General features: G+C 42.7%; 1 protein-coding gene across 1 annotated transcript in view; it reads left to right on the forward strand.

The window, feature by feature from the left end:
- The window catches only part of SRP72 (signal recognition particle 72), a 43,609-nt gene that overhangs the window by 14,548 nt on the left and 15,470 nt on the right, over window positions 1-13,591 (forward strand). The window contains exons 7-10 of the mRNA XM_068234264.1: window positions 1,471-1,595; window positions 1,674-1,731; window positions 1,826-1,957; window positions 11,880-12,008. Of these exons, the coding sequence (XP_068090365.1) occupies window positions 1,471-1,595; window positions 1,674-1,731; window positions 1,826-1,957; window positions 11,880-12,008 (444 nt within the window). The remainder of the gene's footprint in view (window positions 1-1,470; window positions 1,596-1,673; window positions 1,732-1,825; window positions 1,958-11,879; window positions 12,009-13,591) is intronic.

Genomic DNA, 13,591 nt, shown 5'->3' on the forward strand with positions numbered 1-13,591 from the left:
ACTACCCTTTTCCTTCGTTCTCCATACAGTATGTTTCTTGTCAAAGCATGTATATCGCGCCTGCACTTTGATCCCTGTACAAACTGAAGATGAAATAGATTGTGCCTATTTATGTGCATACACATAAGGCAACCTGAACTCTTGATTTTTCTGGTCAAATAAATTATTTAACTGAATGGAGAAAACTGTAGTTAAAGCGGACCTGAATTCAGAACTTCCTCTCTGCTCTAAAATATAAGTAACATCATCATAACCTTTAAAGAAAAACATTTCTTTGTTACAGCTGATACAAATCATGCAATAAATCTGCAGCGTGTTAACTTGCTTTCATAGAAGCAGACATAGGGTGTTTACAAATTAGCAGTTCTGCTGTGTCCTGAGCAGAAACAGCTGAAAAGATCAAATTACAGTGGTGATTAGTCACAGATGAGGGGGAATTGGACTGGCTAAACACTCTAAATACATACATGGCGCATTTCTATATATTTTTTTTCCTTCTGTCCTGTGTAAGAGTTCAGGTTCACTTTAAAACAGTTTTTCATATACATTTTACACTGGTGGAAGAGAAATTACCATCATTGACTGACTTTTTGCATGTACCTTATATACTCGCGTATAAGCCTGATGTTTCATCACAAAAAAAATGTGCTGAAGAGTTACCCCCTCAGCTTATAATGCGAGTCAGTGGAGTGGAGCAGGTTTTGTTACTGGCAGAGGAGCGTAAGGATCGTGCACTATTGATCCTGCTCTTGCCAACTGGCTCCCTGCTGTTTCTGTGCCCCATTGCAGAGTGTACTGCTAAAGACTACCCGTGTCCCCTGGCTTGTGGAGCGGAGTGTGCAAGCAACATGTCAGCTGTGCAATGATCAGGGATTCTTCCTCAGTGGCAATTGCTGTGTCTAATACCTGATGCCCTTTAGTGGCATCTTGAGACAGCTGTATCATCCTTGGGGCACGCGGGTCGGCTTATATGCAAGTATATACTGTATGTCGTTTTTAGATGACTTTGCTGAAAATTATGGTATTTGGCTAAACTACTGCTTTGCGTGTGTGGGCATCCCTAGCATGAGAATAGCAGACATTCAGTGTAGAGTGGTTGCAAGTAAATGAGCAGCTGGTGGTTTATAATTCTCATAAAAGGACAAACTGTAGCTGAATTTAAGTTTGTGTTGTCAATCATTGACTGCTTTGAAAGCTTTCAATGCAAAAACATTTAAAGTCCTTGTATATTCCTCATTAGAGATTTATTAATATGATGCACATACCTTTTTGAGTTGATGCAAACTTTATGCAGCTTACAAAATAGACTAATTAGATGCTGCAGTTGCTGCATTGGATTGGTCTGTTTGCAAGTCGAACACCTGTGCATGATTTCTGACTTGTTTTGCAGCTCATTGACTATCCTGATCTATTATTACAGTCAACAGCTTGTCGAATACTTCTCATATATCATATTTACTATCCTTTTAGGACTTGACAGAGGAAGATATAGATGCAGAACTGGCCATAATTCATGGGCAAATGGCGTACGTCATGCAGCTGCAGGGTTCAGTAGAAGATGCTCTTCAGCTTTATAATCAAATCATAAAACTCAAGTAAGTCTTTAGATATAAACACTTCCTCTCCATGTGTGTCTACCATTAGTTTTAAGAATCTGGTGTTCTTTCTTACAGGCCCACAGATGTTAGCCTGTTGGCTGTTGTGGCAAATAACATAATTACAATCAACAAGGTATCATAAAAAATCATATCTTAGATATTCAACAAATTAATTTGATTAGATATTCAATAAAATTATTTTATTTTCAAAAATATGTATTTGTTAGGACCAAAACGTGTTTGACTCAAAGAAGAAGGTAAAGCTTACAAATGCAGAAGGAGTAGAACATAAATTGTTTAGGAAACAACTTCAAGCTATTGAATTCAACAAGGCTTTGCTGTCCATGTATACAAACCAGGTATGAATTTCTGTTTCAGTGTGGTGTGCTTTGCAGAGGTCATGTTTACTTGTTGCAGAATAGCTGTATGCTGTCTCCAACTAGGCAAAATACAGTACCGTATTTTTCGCCGTATAAGACGCTCCGGCATATAAGACGCACCCAGATTTAGAGGGCAAAAATCAGGAAAAAAAGAAAAAACTAAACCTAGGTGTGTCTATGATGCAGGGGTGTCTTAAGGGCTTTTTACCTCCCCCTTTCCAGTTACATTACATACTATTACACCACATATGGGGACAGTGTTATGTGCTGTGTCCCCCTGTGCCTGCTGTGTCCCCCTGTGCTGTGCCTGCTGTGTCCCCCTCTGCCTGCTGTGTCCCCCTGTTCTGCCTGCCGTGTTTCCCTGTTCTGCCTGCAGCCCCCTGTGGCAGTGTCCCCCTGTTGTGGCAGTGTCCCCCTGTTGTGGCAGTGTCCCCCTGTTGTAGCAGTGTCCCCTGTGGTAGCGTCCCCTGTGCCTGTGGCCCCGTTATCCGTGTGTCCTCCAGTGCCGGTGTCCCCCTGTGCAGGTACACATACATTACCTGCTCCTGCCGCCGCGCTCCTGGCTCCCCGATCCTCTACTTCCATCTACCGCTGCCCGCTGCTGCCCCCGCCGAACATCGCTGGCCGGTCTTAGCCGCATGGATACGCCATCAGCACACCACGTGCCGGGGTCACGCATGCCGCCGAACAACGCTGGCCGGTCCTAATTATCCGCGCAGGGATACGCTATCAGCGTGCGCCGGGTCACACATGCGTATGCGTGACCCCGGCGCACGTGGTGTGCTGATAGTGTATCCCTGCGCGGCTAATTAGGACCGGCCAGCGTTCGGCGGCATGCGTGACCCCGGCACATGGTGTGCTCATAGCGTATCCCTGCGGCTAATTAAGACCGGCCAGCGATGTTCGGCGGGGGCAGCAGCGGGCAGCGGTAGATGGAAGAAGAGGATCGGGGAACCAGGAGCGCGGCGGCAGGAGCAGGTAATGTATATAGTGCTTCCCTGCGCACCTCTGCATCCCGAAATCCGTACCTTCGCCGCATAAGACGCACCCACTTTTCCCCCAACATTTTGGGGAATCAAGGAATTCTCGTATAAAAAAAACAAAAACAAAAACAAAAAAAAACGGATGACATAACCGCTACACACTGCTGTTTCTGCTAACAGCGAACAGTGTCGCACTAGAAGTAAGTTGTAGCTGCATTGACCTATATAGTAACCACCCACAAGTAACTTCTACAAGGTTATTCATATGTTATAGCCATTAAAGCAAACCTATCAGAATTTAGGGCTGTGTAGCAAAGGCAACGGTGTCTGCAGCAGCTAGTAATTACCACTAGACATCAGTGCATGTTAATGTAATTGCTGATGACAACCACCAGTGGCTAGCACTACAGTAGCAATTAGTTGCTGGTAAATTTGTCACCCCTGCGGCTTCAGCTGTTTGAAGCCTTTTAAAGCGGTATCGTCACCATAAAAATCAAATTTCAACAGCAACTGGTCTGAGTGTATTAAGTGATAAAGATGCTAAGCATGCATTCAAAACTTTCAAAAAATTTTCTGCTGTTATGATTTGGAGTTATCACATACTTAAGGAACACTGGCCCTTTAGTAGTCGTGCCAAAGAATTGCATGCTCGGGGTTCTTTTTATCTATAATCTATTCCTCCTCTTCCCTTTATTTCCCTGCCAGCTTCTTATCTGAAACCTAATCCCCTACTCACTTGTGTTTACAAGCAAGGCTGAGGCGACTCAGCGATTGGAGGAGACAAGAAAAAAAGTAAAGGGCAGAAATGACATCACGAGTTAGCCTTAACTGTGGGCAAAAGACAGGGCCCCCACCAGGAACAGAATTCTCGTAATTTACTATATAACATTCACTGAAATCAAAACGTGGACAGTATAATACATGTGTTATGTAAGTAGATCAAGTATTTATCTACTTATATATATGTGTTTTTTTTTTCCCTGGCATAGTATGGCTGATCCTACTGCTTTAAAGAGACACTGAAGCGAAAAAAATATGATGAATTGGTTGTGTACTATGAATAATTACTAGAAGATTAGCAGCAAAGAAAATATTCTCATACTTTTATTTTCAGGTATATAGTGTTTTTTTAACATTGCATCATTCTCTAATATGTGCAGATTACACAACACTAAGCTTTCAAAATGAGTCTTTCAGAGCAGTCTGTGAAGTAATGACTTCACCTCTAGCAGATAAAAAGAAAACAGTTCACTTACAGTTGAGATAATAAAAGTCAGATAACAGCCCTAGAGATTAATGGCTTTTTTGCATAGAGATAACTGGAGTTTCTTAGCTCTTCCTGTACTGGAAACAATTAGACTGATGTATCTGATCTTAATGTTTTATTTCTTAGCTGTACTACACATACAAATCATAATATCATAATTTTTTTTTCGCTTCAGTGTCTCTTTAAAGGCATTGTCACATGAGCAGTTAAGTGGTTAGCAGCTAGTCACAGTAACTTATCTTGGCAAGTGAAAACTTGCTAGTACTGGTAATTCCACTGGTATGTATTGATGTCCAGTCATAGCTTCTAGTTTCTGTAACTCGGCTTCCCGTATAACATGGTCCTATTTCTGACCACACACTGGCAGACTGACCTGGCAGATTTTTATTGTACCAACAGGGCATGTCATTTACTGATGTACCGTGAAGATTTGCTGTATTGGTTTCACGCATTTACTTAGGTGTTGAGGAAGAACATAGGATGTTTGATGGATATGACACTGTTTAACCTTAAGAAAAAAAGTGGAGGGATACGCCCATCTATGATTAAGGACCACACTGATCCGAAACATGTTAGCTTGTTGTGACTTTTATGGATACGTCCACAATAAAGGTTTTGTAATTTTTGGACATTTTGCGGACCGCTCCACTTTTTGTTCATCGTACTGGCTGTCCTGGGTCGAGCACTGTCCTCTTCCTAAGTTGAGCGGTTTTACACTTTTAACATATGTTTGACCTTATCACGAGGAAATTTATTTTAGTCATAGTCTGCACTTTTGGTCAGTTCTATTAATCCGACAAATGTTTGCCAGATTAGTCTTCCACTGCGTGGCCAGCAGTGGGCAGGGAGCCCTCTAGGATGGTGGATGAGAATGACAAATATACTACTAGTAAAAAGGGTTCTTTGGTGGAGTACCTATGAATTGGCTGCCGGGAGACCTGGGCGCAGGATAAAGCTGATATATGGCTTGGGGCCCTTTTCCACTAGCAATCACAAACGCCAGCGATTGCTCATTAATTTTATGTGATTGCGATTTTTCATTTGCATTGCATTATCACTCTTAAAGGGATTCTGTGGATCTTTAAAAAAAGAAAAACTGACACTTACCTGGGGCTTCTATTGGCCCCCTGCAGCTGTCATGTCCTACGCCGTCCTCTACGATCCGCTGTTCCATGCCGCTAGTCCAATTATTCATCTAACTAGACGAATAGTGCTCTCTCCCACTTTTGTCTCCGGGAGCTTACTGCACAGGCGCAGTACAAGGTTTTCTCGTACTGCGCAGTAAGCTCCCAGAGATGCGCACTGGAGTGAGCATGCACACGGCCGTGCAGCCGCAGTAGCATCAGGCAAATAATTGGACCGACATCGGGGAATGGAGGATCGTAGGAGGACGGCGCGGGACATAACAGCTGCAGGGGGCCGAAAGAAGCCCCAGGAGAGTGTCAGGTTTTTTTTTTTTTGTTTTTATAAAGATCCACAGAACCCCTTTAAAATTGCTCCAGAAAGCATTTGCGATTTGCAAATCGAATCAATATAGCAGGGCTGTGGAGTCGGTACAAAAATCTTCCGACTCCTCGGTTTATGAAACCACGACTCCGACTCCCCAAAATGGCTCAGACTCCGACTCCTTAGTCTAAAACTTAACAGGGCTGTGGATTTTGTACAAAAATCATCCGACTCCGACTCCTCAGTTTATGAAAACAACGACTCCAACTCCGACTCCAGGTGCCCAAAATGCCCCGACTCCAACTCCGACTCCACAGCCCTGCAATTTAGTGGAAAATACTTTCCCAGAACGTCATTTCGGACAGCACCCCTGGATGAGACTTGTCTCCCTCCCCACTGTGGACAGGAAACTGTTAAAAGAAGAATTTGCATAAGCAATAGGCAGCCACATATAAGATACTACACCTGCCACAGTACCTCAGTTTAGTTTCCTGTCCCGGACGGGATGCATGGGAGAGGTCTCCAGGAGTGCCATCCATGTCAGGCGGCAGGGGCAGCGTTTTTCAGGGCTCCAAGCAGCACTGTTCAGTGAACAGTCGGAGCCCTGCAGCGTGGAGGAGGCTTCTCCATTGGAGGCAGCAACTTTATGCGCGCATGTGCGTGCATTGGAGAGAGTTCACTTCCGGTTGAACCGGAGGTAGTCACGCGCTGGCGTCCCGCGTGATCTGAAGTCTGAGCCGGGTGGCAGGGGCCGCGGCGGTGATTAGGAATCGGCATACAGCTGATTCCTTAAGGTAAGAAGCTGATTAAGCATATGCTTAGCTGGCAGGGGCCGCATGCATAATTGGATCAGCTGCATCAAATCAGCAGCACAGGTATAAGTTTGTAGAGTCCATGATGCACTCTGGTTTGTGGCTGGGATCATGGAGGACGCCTCTGGGTCAGCTCCTGCACAATCTGCTGAATCTGCCCAGGATCCCTCTCTGGCAAGTAGATGTGATTATGTTTCTTCTGCTTGGCTGGATGTATGTTATGTATAGAGGGATTTGTCTAATGGCTGGCTATCGTTTATTATGTTTTATACCCCAAAAGACATAAGACTGAGAAGGTTGAAAAGTCTGAAAAATCTTCTACTCAGTCCAGTCAGCATGGATTGGCAACTCTGAATGGAAATGGTGCCAGTATTGTACAGAGAAGGTCCACAGCAATAGGAAATTAAAGATTCTGCTATTGCTTCTACCGCCTCAGCTGCTTCAGATGGGCCTGGGACTAGTACTGCTATGGCTTATCTACCTGTTATAGCTAATCCATCATCTCCTATGTTGTCTGCACCTCTAACTATGCCTCCTGCTTCCAAGAGACATAGGCCTCTATTTATTGAGCATTCCTGCATGCGGTAATGCTCAAAACAGCTGACTTTACCCACCATTTAGTAAAGTGTGCATTCATAAAACCTGTGTCCGCATGAAAATCTATAATTCCTGAGCAGGTGCGGGAAATTAACACCTTGTGCGGAGATTATCACAACACAGGTCACTGAAGGTTAATTCATAAAAATTAAAGCAGGCAAATGTGAGCAGAGAAACCCTGGCTGTTTAGAGAAGGCGATAAGCCAGCCATAACAGGCAAGCTAATGGAGAGACAGACCTCCCAGGCAGCTGCAGTGAGAGCAGAACAAACTGCATCCCAGAATACCCAGGCTGTGTTTTTAACCCCTTGGGTACCTGTTTTCAGTAAATTTCACATCAGAAAGCCTGCATGTGTAACATTCTTGAAGTTCTTCTAAGCTGCAGCAATTAAATAGATTGTTTAAAAAAAAAAAAAAAAAAAAAAAAAAAATATTCCTGTTAAAGGAATTCTATCGATTCACATATTTTCAAGTGACACAGGAATTGTTTGGGAAGTGTTGCTAAGTACTGGTGTATACATTTTAGTAGCAACCTCTTTGTTTACTGTTATCAAAATGCTTTCAAACTTTACTGACAAAACTGACTCTGAGCCATGAGGAGAGGGGAAATTCCCCTCACACTTGATCAGATAACTCTGTGTAACTGTGTGTGACAGAGAGAACAGCTGCAGCTTCTGTGTCCTGTTTCGGACTGAAGTGTCTGTAGAGAGCAGAGGAAATGTAACTAATTGTTACAGCTTTTCATACTGTTTTCAGAGTTTGTTTGATATTTGCTTTCTGTAGTCCGATATGCAACTCTGGCTGTGCATTGAAGTAGACACCCCTTCTGCAATTGATTTGTCCCAATATAGCTAATCCTACCCTCAGTAAATTACAGCTTTTGCCTCTGATATTTAACATGAAAGGTAGGAAAATGTTTACACAGCAACTTAGACATTATTTGTACATTGTCATTTTAGAACACTTGGGTATCGATAGTATTCCTTTAAGAAAGGACCTTTTCAAAGTAAACGGTCCTTTCGTCCCTCCTTCTAAGAATAAGTCAGATCCCTAGTCCTCTAAGGGCAGGAGATGGGCTCTCTACAAGTCACAGAAGCCTAAGGGCCTGTTCAGACTGCACACGTTTCCAGCTGCGTTTTGGAAACGCGTGCAGAAGGCCAACACGCACGACATCAGACAGTGCATAGAGTGCACTGTCTGATGTGCGGTCCGGGAACGCATGCTGCACGCAGATTTAGCAAAAACGCGCGGCTGTCCCATTCACTTTTCAGTGATGGGATCAGCCACGCAACGCATGCAAACGCGGATGGCGTGCGTTCGTACGCGTTGCGTTCCGCATGCGTGGCCGTCCGCGTTTGTAATGTGAACCGGCCCTAAGTCCAACTTCACTTTTACCAAGAAGTCAGATAAGCAATGACTCTAGTATTCCAGTGAGATGGAGAATTGCAAATTTCAAAACATGGCAACTACAGTGCACAAAATATTGGTTATTTAGGCTTCTTTCACAGTGGGACGTTACAGGCGCAGGTTAGAGCAGCTTGTAACGCAGCCCAGCTCACAGTAATGAAAAATCAATGGGCTGTTCACAGTGCCCACGTTGTGTTACACTCTAACGCTGGACGTTTAAAGATAGTGCATCATGCTGTGCGTTATACACGGTTTTAGCCGCATTAAACTGTTTGCATATGCTCAATAATGTGTTTTTTGTTTTTTCTTGCAGGAGAGGAGGGGAGAGTCCGCTGTTGTGGCCAGCCACATGACTAATTAATATGCACTGCAGTGTTAACTTCCTGGAGCGGCCGCTTATTGGCTGGCAGGACCACGTGATGCGGAGTTTTCCGATCACGTGCTCTCCACAGTCTTTTGCCGCATGCGCCGTTTTCGTCCGATAGTAAGCGTCAAAAAGTACGCATCACAGACCCATCAGGAGACGCATAACGTGGCTCTAAATAGCATCCAACTTCAAAGCTCACATGCGTTGCGTTGGGGGCACGTTATGTGACCTTAGCGTCGCATCTAACGCAACGTCTTAGTGGGAAAGAGCCTTTAAGGTGTTTTTTGTTGCAGGGATACAGAATAGAGTTCAGCCAGCCTCCTTTTAAGAGCTTTTGCATTACTCCCCGTTTGCAGGACCAAATAAAGTTTTCAGCCCTACAATCGAAAGTCCTTTCCCTGTTTAGAAAAAAAAAAAGGGTAATTCGAGAAGTACCGAAATGTCAGAGGACAGGGATTCTATTGCCCTGTGTTTTGTCTAGTAAAGGAGCTACAGGGAAATTATCAGTTCATACTAAATTTAAAGAGTCTAAACCAGAAGGTAAAATACAGAAAATTCAGGATGGATTTGATCTATTATTCATCTCTTACAGAAGGACGATTTCCTAGCCTTTCTAGACTGAAAAGATGCGTATCTTCAATTACCGATACATCTGTCTTCTCAATAATACTTAAGGTTTGCCATCCAGATGGAGGAAGAGGTAAGAATGTATCAGTTTAATGCTTTGCCCTTCGGATTATCCTCAGCTCCAGGGTTGTTTATGAAGGTAATGTCTGGGGTTCTAGCTACACTTAGACAGAGAAAGGTTAACATTTTGGGTTACCTTGATTTTCTGTTTTGGGGGACATCTCCCAATTCGGTAAGAGATCAGATTGTTACGACAATAGTCTTACTACAAGATCTAGGTTGGATCATTAATTGGGAGAAATCTTCCTTAATTAAATCCTACACAGATTATACATTTGTTTGGGCTATTTCATTAGCATATCAGACACAGGGGGAGCAATTCAATTCTATCATGGCTCATTCCACAAGAGGAATTTCGACTTCTTGGGCAGAGAGGGCAGGGGCCTCTATAGATCAGATTTGCAGAGCTGCGACCTGGTCAAGTCACAATAAGTTTGTAAAGCACTATCGCCTTAATGTATCTGTCTCTGCAGGTTTATCCTTCAGAAGGAAAGTTTTGCAAGCTGTGGTCCCACCCTAAGGTTTTAACTCTTGTATATCGTCTCATCCAGGGGTGCTGTCCGAAATGACGTTCTGGGAAAGACCACTTTACTTACGGTAAAGTCTTTTCCAGTAGTCATGAGGACAGCACCCCTGCAACCCGCCCTTATTTGGGTAGGAAAGAGAAATAAGTTTGTGTAAGCATCATTAAATGTCTGTGTCATCTTTTTATTAACTGAGGTACTGTGGCAGGTGTAGTATCTTATATGTGGCTGCCTATTGCTTATGCAAATTCTTCTTTTAACAGTTTCCTGTCCACAGTGGGGAGGGAGACAAGTCTCATCCAGGGGTGCTGTCCTCATGACTACTGGAAAAGACTTTACCGTAAGTAAAGTGGTCTTTTCTTGATTTTTATGATAAGTAGCAACTCTAGCGATTTACAATTCAGCCGTGCATTGGAAAAAAGCCCTTACTCTGCTCCTGCACAAGTCCCGGTGGCGTTAATTACTATTCCCTCTCCAGGTCAACATGGGTGGTAGGGAATGATGTAATTCGGCTTCCAGCAGTCGCCGACGGCCGAATTAGTGTTCTGAGGGCACCGAAGTTATTCAGTGCGCTGCTATAGCCGTAATTCCTATTACGGCCTATGGTGGTGCTGGCTGCGTCCAAATCTCCTGCGCTGTTTTAACAGCGCTTGCTTTGGTGATGTATGACCAGATCTCACAATACTAGCAGTGCAATGAGGTGTTGAATTGGCTTACTAGAGCATTAACATTCTGCAAGTTTGCCTTTTTTTTTCCCACTTAAATCACAGTTATTATTATTATTATTTTTTATTTATATAGCGCCAACATCTTCCGTAGCGCTGTACATCGTACAAACAAATAATGGGGAACAAATATACATAAGAAATACAAGACACTGTACAGTCATGACATTGAATAGAATAAATACAGATACATACATAGTTGATATGTAGTTGGTACATATACATATGTTAAAATTACAGCAGTATGAGAAACACTAGGAGGAGGTCCCTGCCCTTGCGAGCTTACAATCTAGAGGGTAGTGGGGAGGAAACAAAGGGGAAGGAAACACCAGGATTAGTGGGTGAGCCAGTGTGCCTTCAGTGCTGCCTATAGCAAATTATAGGCTTGTCTGAACAGGTGTGTTTTCAGAGTACGTTTGAAGGTTTCCAGACTCGTGGCATGACGAACCGGCTGAGGGAGAGAGTTCCAAAGGAGAGGGACCGCCCGTGAGAAGTCTTGGATGCGAGAGTGAGAGGAGGTGACTAGGCTGGAGGACAAAAGGGTCTCCTGTGAGGAACGGAGGGTCCGAGCGGGGAGGTATCTGGAGATTAAAGAGGAAATGTATGGAGGCGACAGCTTGTGTAGAGCTTTGTATGCAAGTGTGAGAAGTTTAAACTGGATTCTTTGGGCAACTGGTAACCAATGGAGGGATTGCCAGAGAGGGGCTGCCTCAGAGGATCTAGAAGAGAGGTGGATGAGACGGGCCGCAGAGTTTAGTAGGGATTGGTAGTTTAGTAGTTCACATAGATAACCTCAGAATTTCATCAGCATTTTTTGATTCATAAAAGCAGAATCCTAATTTATTCATTATTTACTTTATTCATTTGAAACCTTGAACATTCTGTACATTTAACTGAGGTTGGTTACCGTAAGATGTTTGATGTGTAAGTATAAAATTACAGTAAATGTCAGATTCAAAACACACAAATTTGGTTGCTTAATATCTATGCGTGAGCTTTATATATTTTATATTCTAAAAATGTATTTAAAATGTTATTTATTTGATGGTTATCAGAACTGAGAGAATTTCCACGTTCTGTTCTGCAGGCTGAGCAATGCCGAAAGCTGTCCACGGCTTTACAGAATCAGAACCCAGAACATCTGCTCCCTGTGCTCATCCAAGCTGCTCAGTTGTGTCGTGAGAAGCAACACACAAAAGCAATAGAACTACTACAGGTACTACTGCTGATTTTATATACAATAATGTAATAAAAGTATTACAAGGAAATGCATTTGGAACAGATTTTTTTTTTTAAGTCTCTAAACTCTTTCATATGCTAAAAGAGTAACTTTGAGGAAAATATAAAATTATTACCTGTTGTATTTGCATATGAGCAATGGTAAATTAAGACCTTGGCCTCAATTAACTAAGCTTATCTCCTGTTTCTAGAGTTTTCACCATGGTGATGAGGCATGTCGTATTAAGGAAACATTTTACCTCAGGCAAACCTAAAGTTAACTCTTCTGTCTTTAAGTTAAGGTGAAATCTCTAAAGTTAACTCAGAATTCTCAAGTTAAAGACAGGCTGTTAATTGACTAAATGTAAAAATAACTACAGAGGTGGTAACTTAAGGACTGAAGAGATAAGATAACTCTCTCACTGTGAAAACGTTGGCCCGTTGGCCTCAATTCACTAAGATCATGCTGGAGATAAGGCAAAAGAAAACTTACCACCACACATCGATCTTGCCTTATTAAGAAATAGAGATATGGTTTCACAGTGAGAGTTATTTTTACATTTAGTCAATTAACAGCTTGTCTAACTTTAGAATTCTGGAGTTATTTTAAGGATTGAAGAGTTAACTTTAGAGATCTCACCTTAACTTAAAGACAGAAGAGTTAACTTTAGGTTTGCCTGAGGTAAAATGTTTCCTGAATACTACATGCATCATCACCATGGTGATAACTCTAGAAACGTTATTAAAGACAGGAGATAAGCTTAGTGAATTGAGGCCATTGTTGCTTTTCTATCAGCTCTTGTGTTTTTCCTGCCGAATTTGCTTAGAAAACGAACTTGAGTTATGAAAATGATAAATTAAAATTAACAATAGCTCGCTGTGAATTTACTTCCATTGGAGGCAGTTGCCAGAAGAACTGCAAAGTTCTGCCATTGCATTGCATTGTTTATTGGGTATTAACTGGTTGCACTCACAGCTAGGACTCTATTTTTACTGTAATTTTAATGCAAATGAATGGGAGCGATTTTTAAAAGCGTCCAGAAAGCGCTGATCAATCGCAAATGCAGAAAAGCGCTTATACTGTGTCTGAGCCCTTAGACTTTCTGCTAGTAATGTGTATTCAGGCTAGAATGATAAGCTCTTCACTGTTAAAATGATTTACTTTACCAAGACTGTGGTATTTTGGGTTTCACAAGTTATCTGTATATTAACACAGGGTGCATCGTCTCAAAAAAGGAAAAACTGGATACCTTGGCATGTATTAACCATAATTGCATATAATTAGTAACTAGTGACCTAAGCCCGTTTAAAAACAGGCTTTAGGTCTGTCACCACCGCGCACGCACATCCGCCCGCCTGCTCGGCCGGCCTGTCCTGCGTCCTGTCCCAAAGGCAGTCAGTGCAGGACATGCGCAGTAGCGCAAAAGCACTGACACAGGTACAGGATGCAGGGACACTTGTATATTAGGTAGGATTTTTTTGGATCTGCCAACATTTACATTTCTCTGTACCTGTATAAAATTAATTTTAGATAAGTGGGGTTTATAGCGCTAGTTTGTTCAGCTTTAAAGTCCAAGTACC

The sequence above is a fragment of the Hyperolius riggenbachi genome, chromosome 1 (genome assembly GCF_040937935.1).
Source record: "Hyperolius riggenbachi isolate aHypRig1 chromosome 1, aHypRig1.pri, whole genome shotgun sequence".
Taxonomy (NCBI): domain Eukaryota; kingdom Metazoa; phylum Chordata; class Amphibia; order Anura; family Hyperoliidae; genus Hyperolius; species Hyperolius riggenbachi.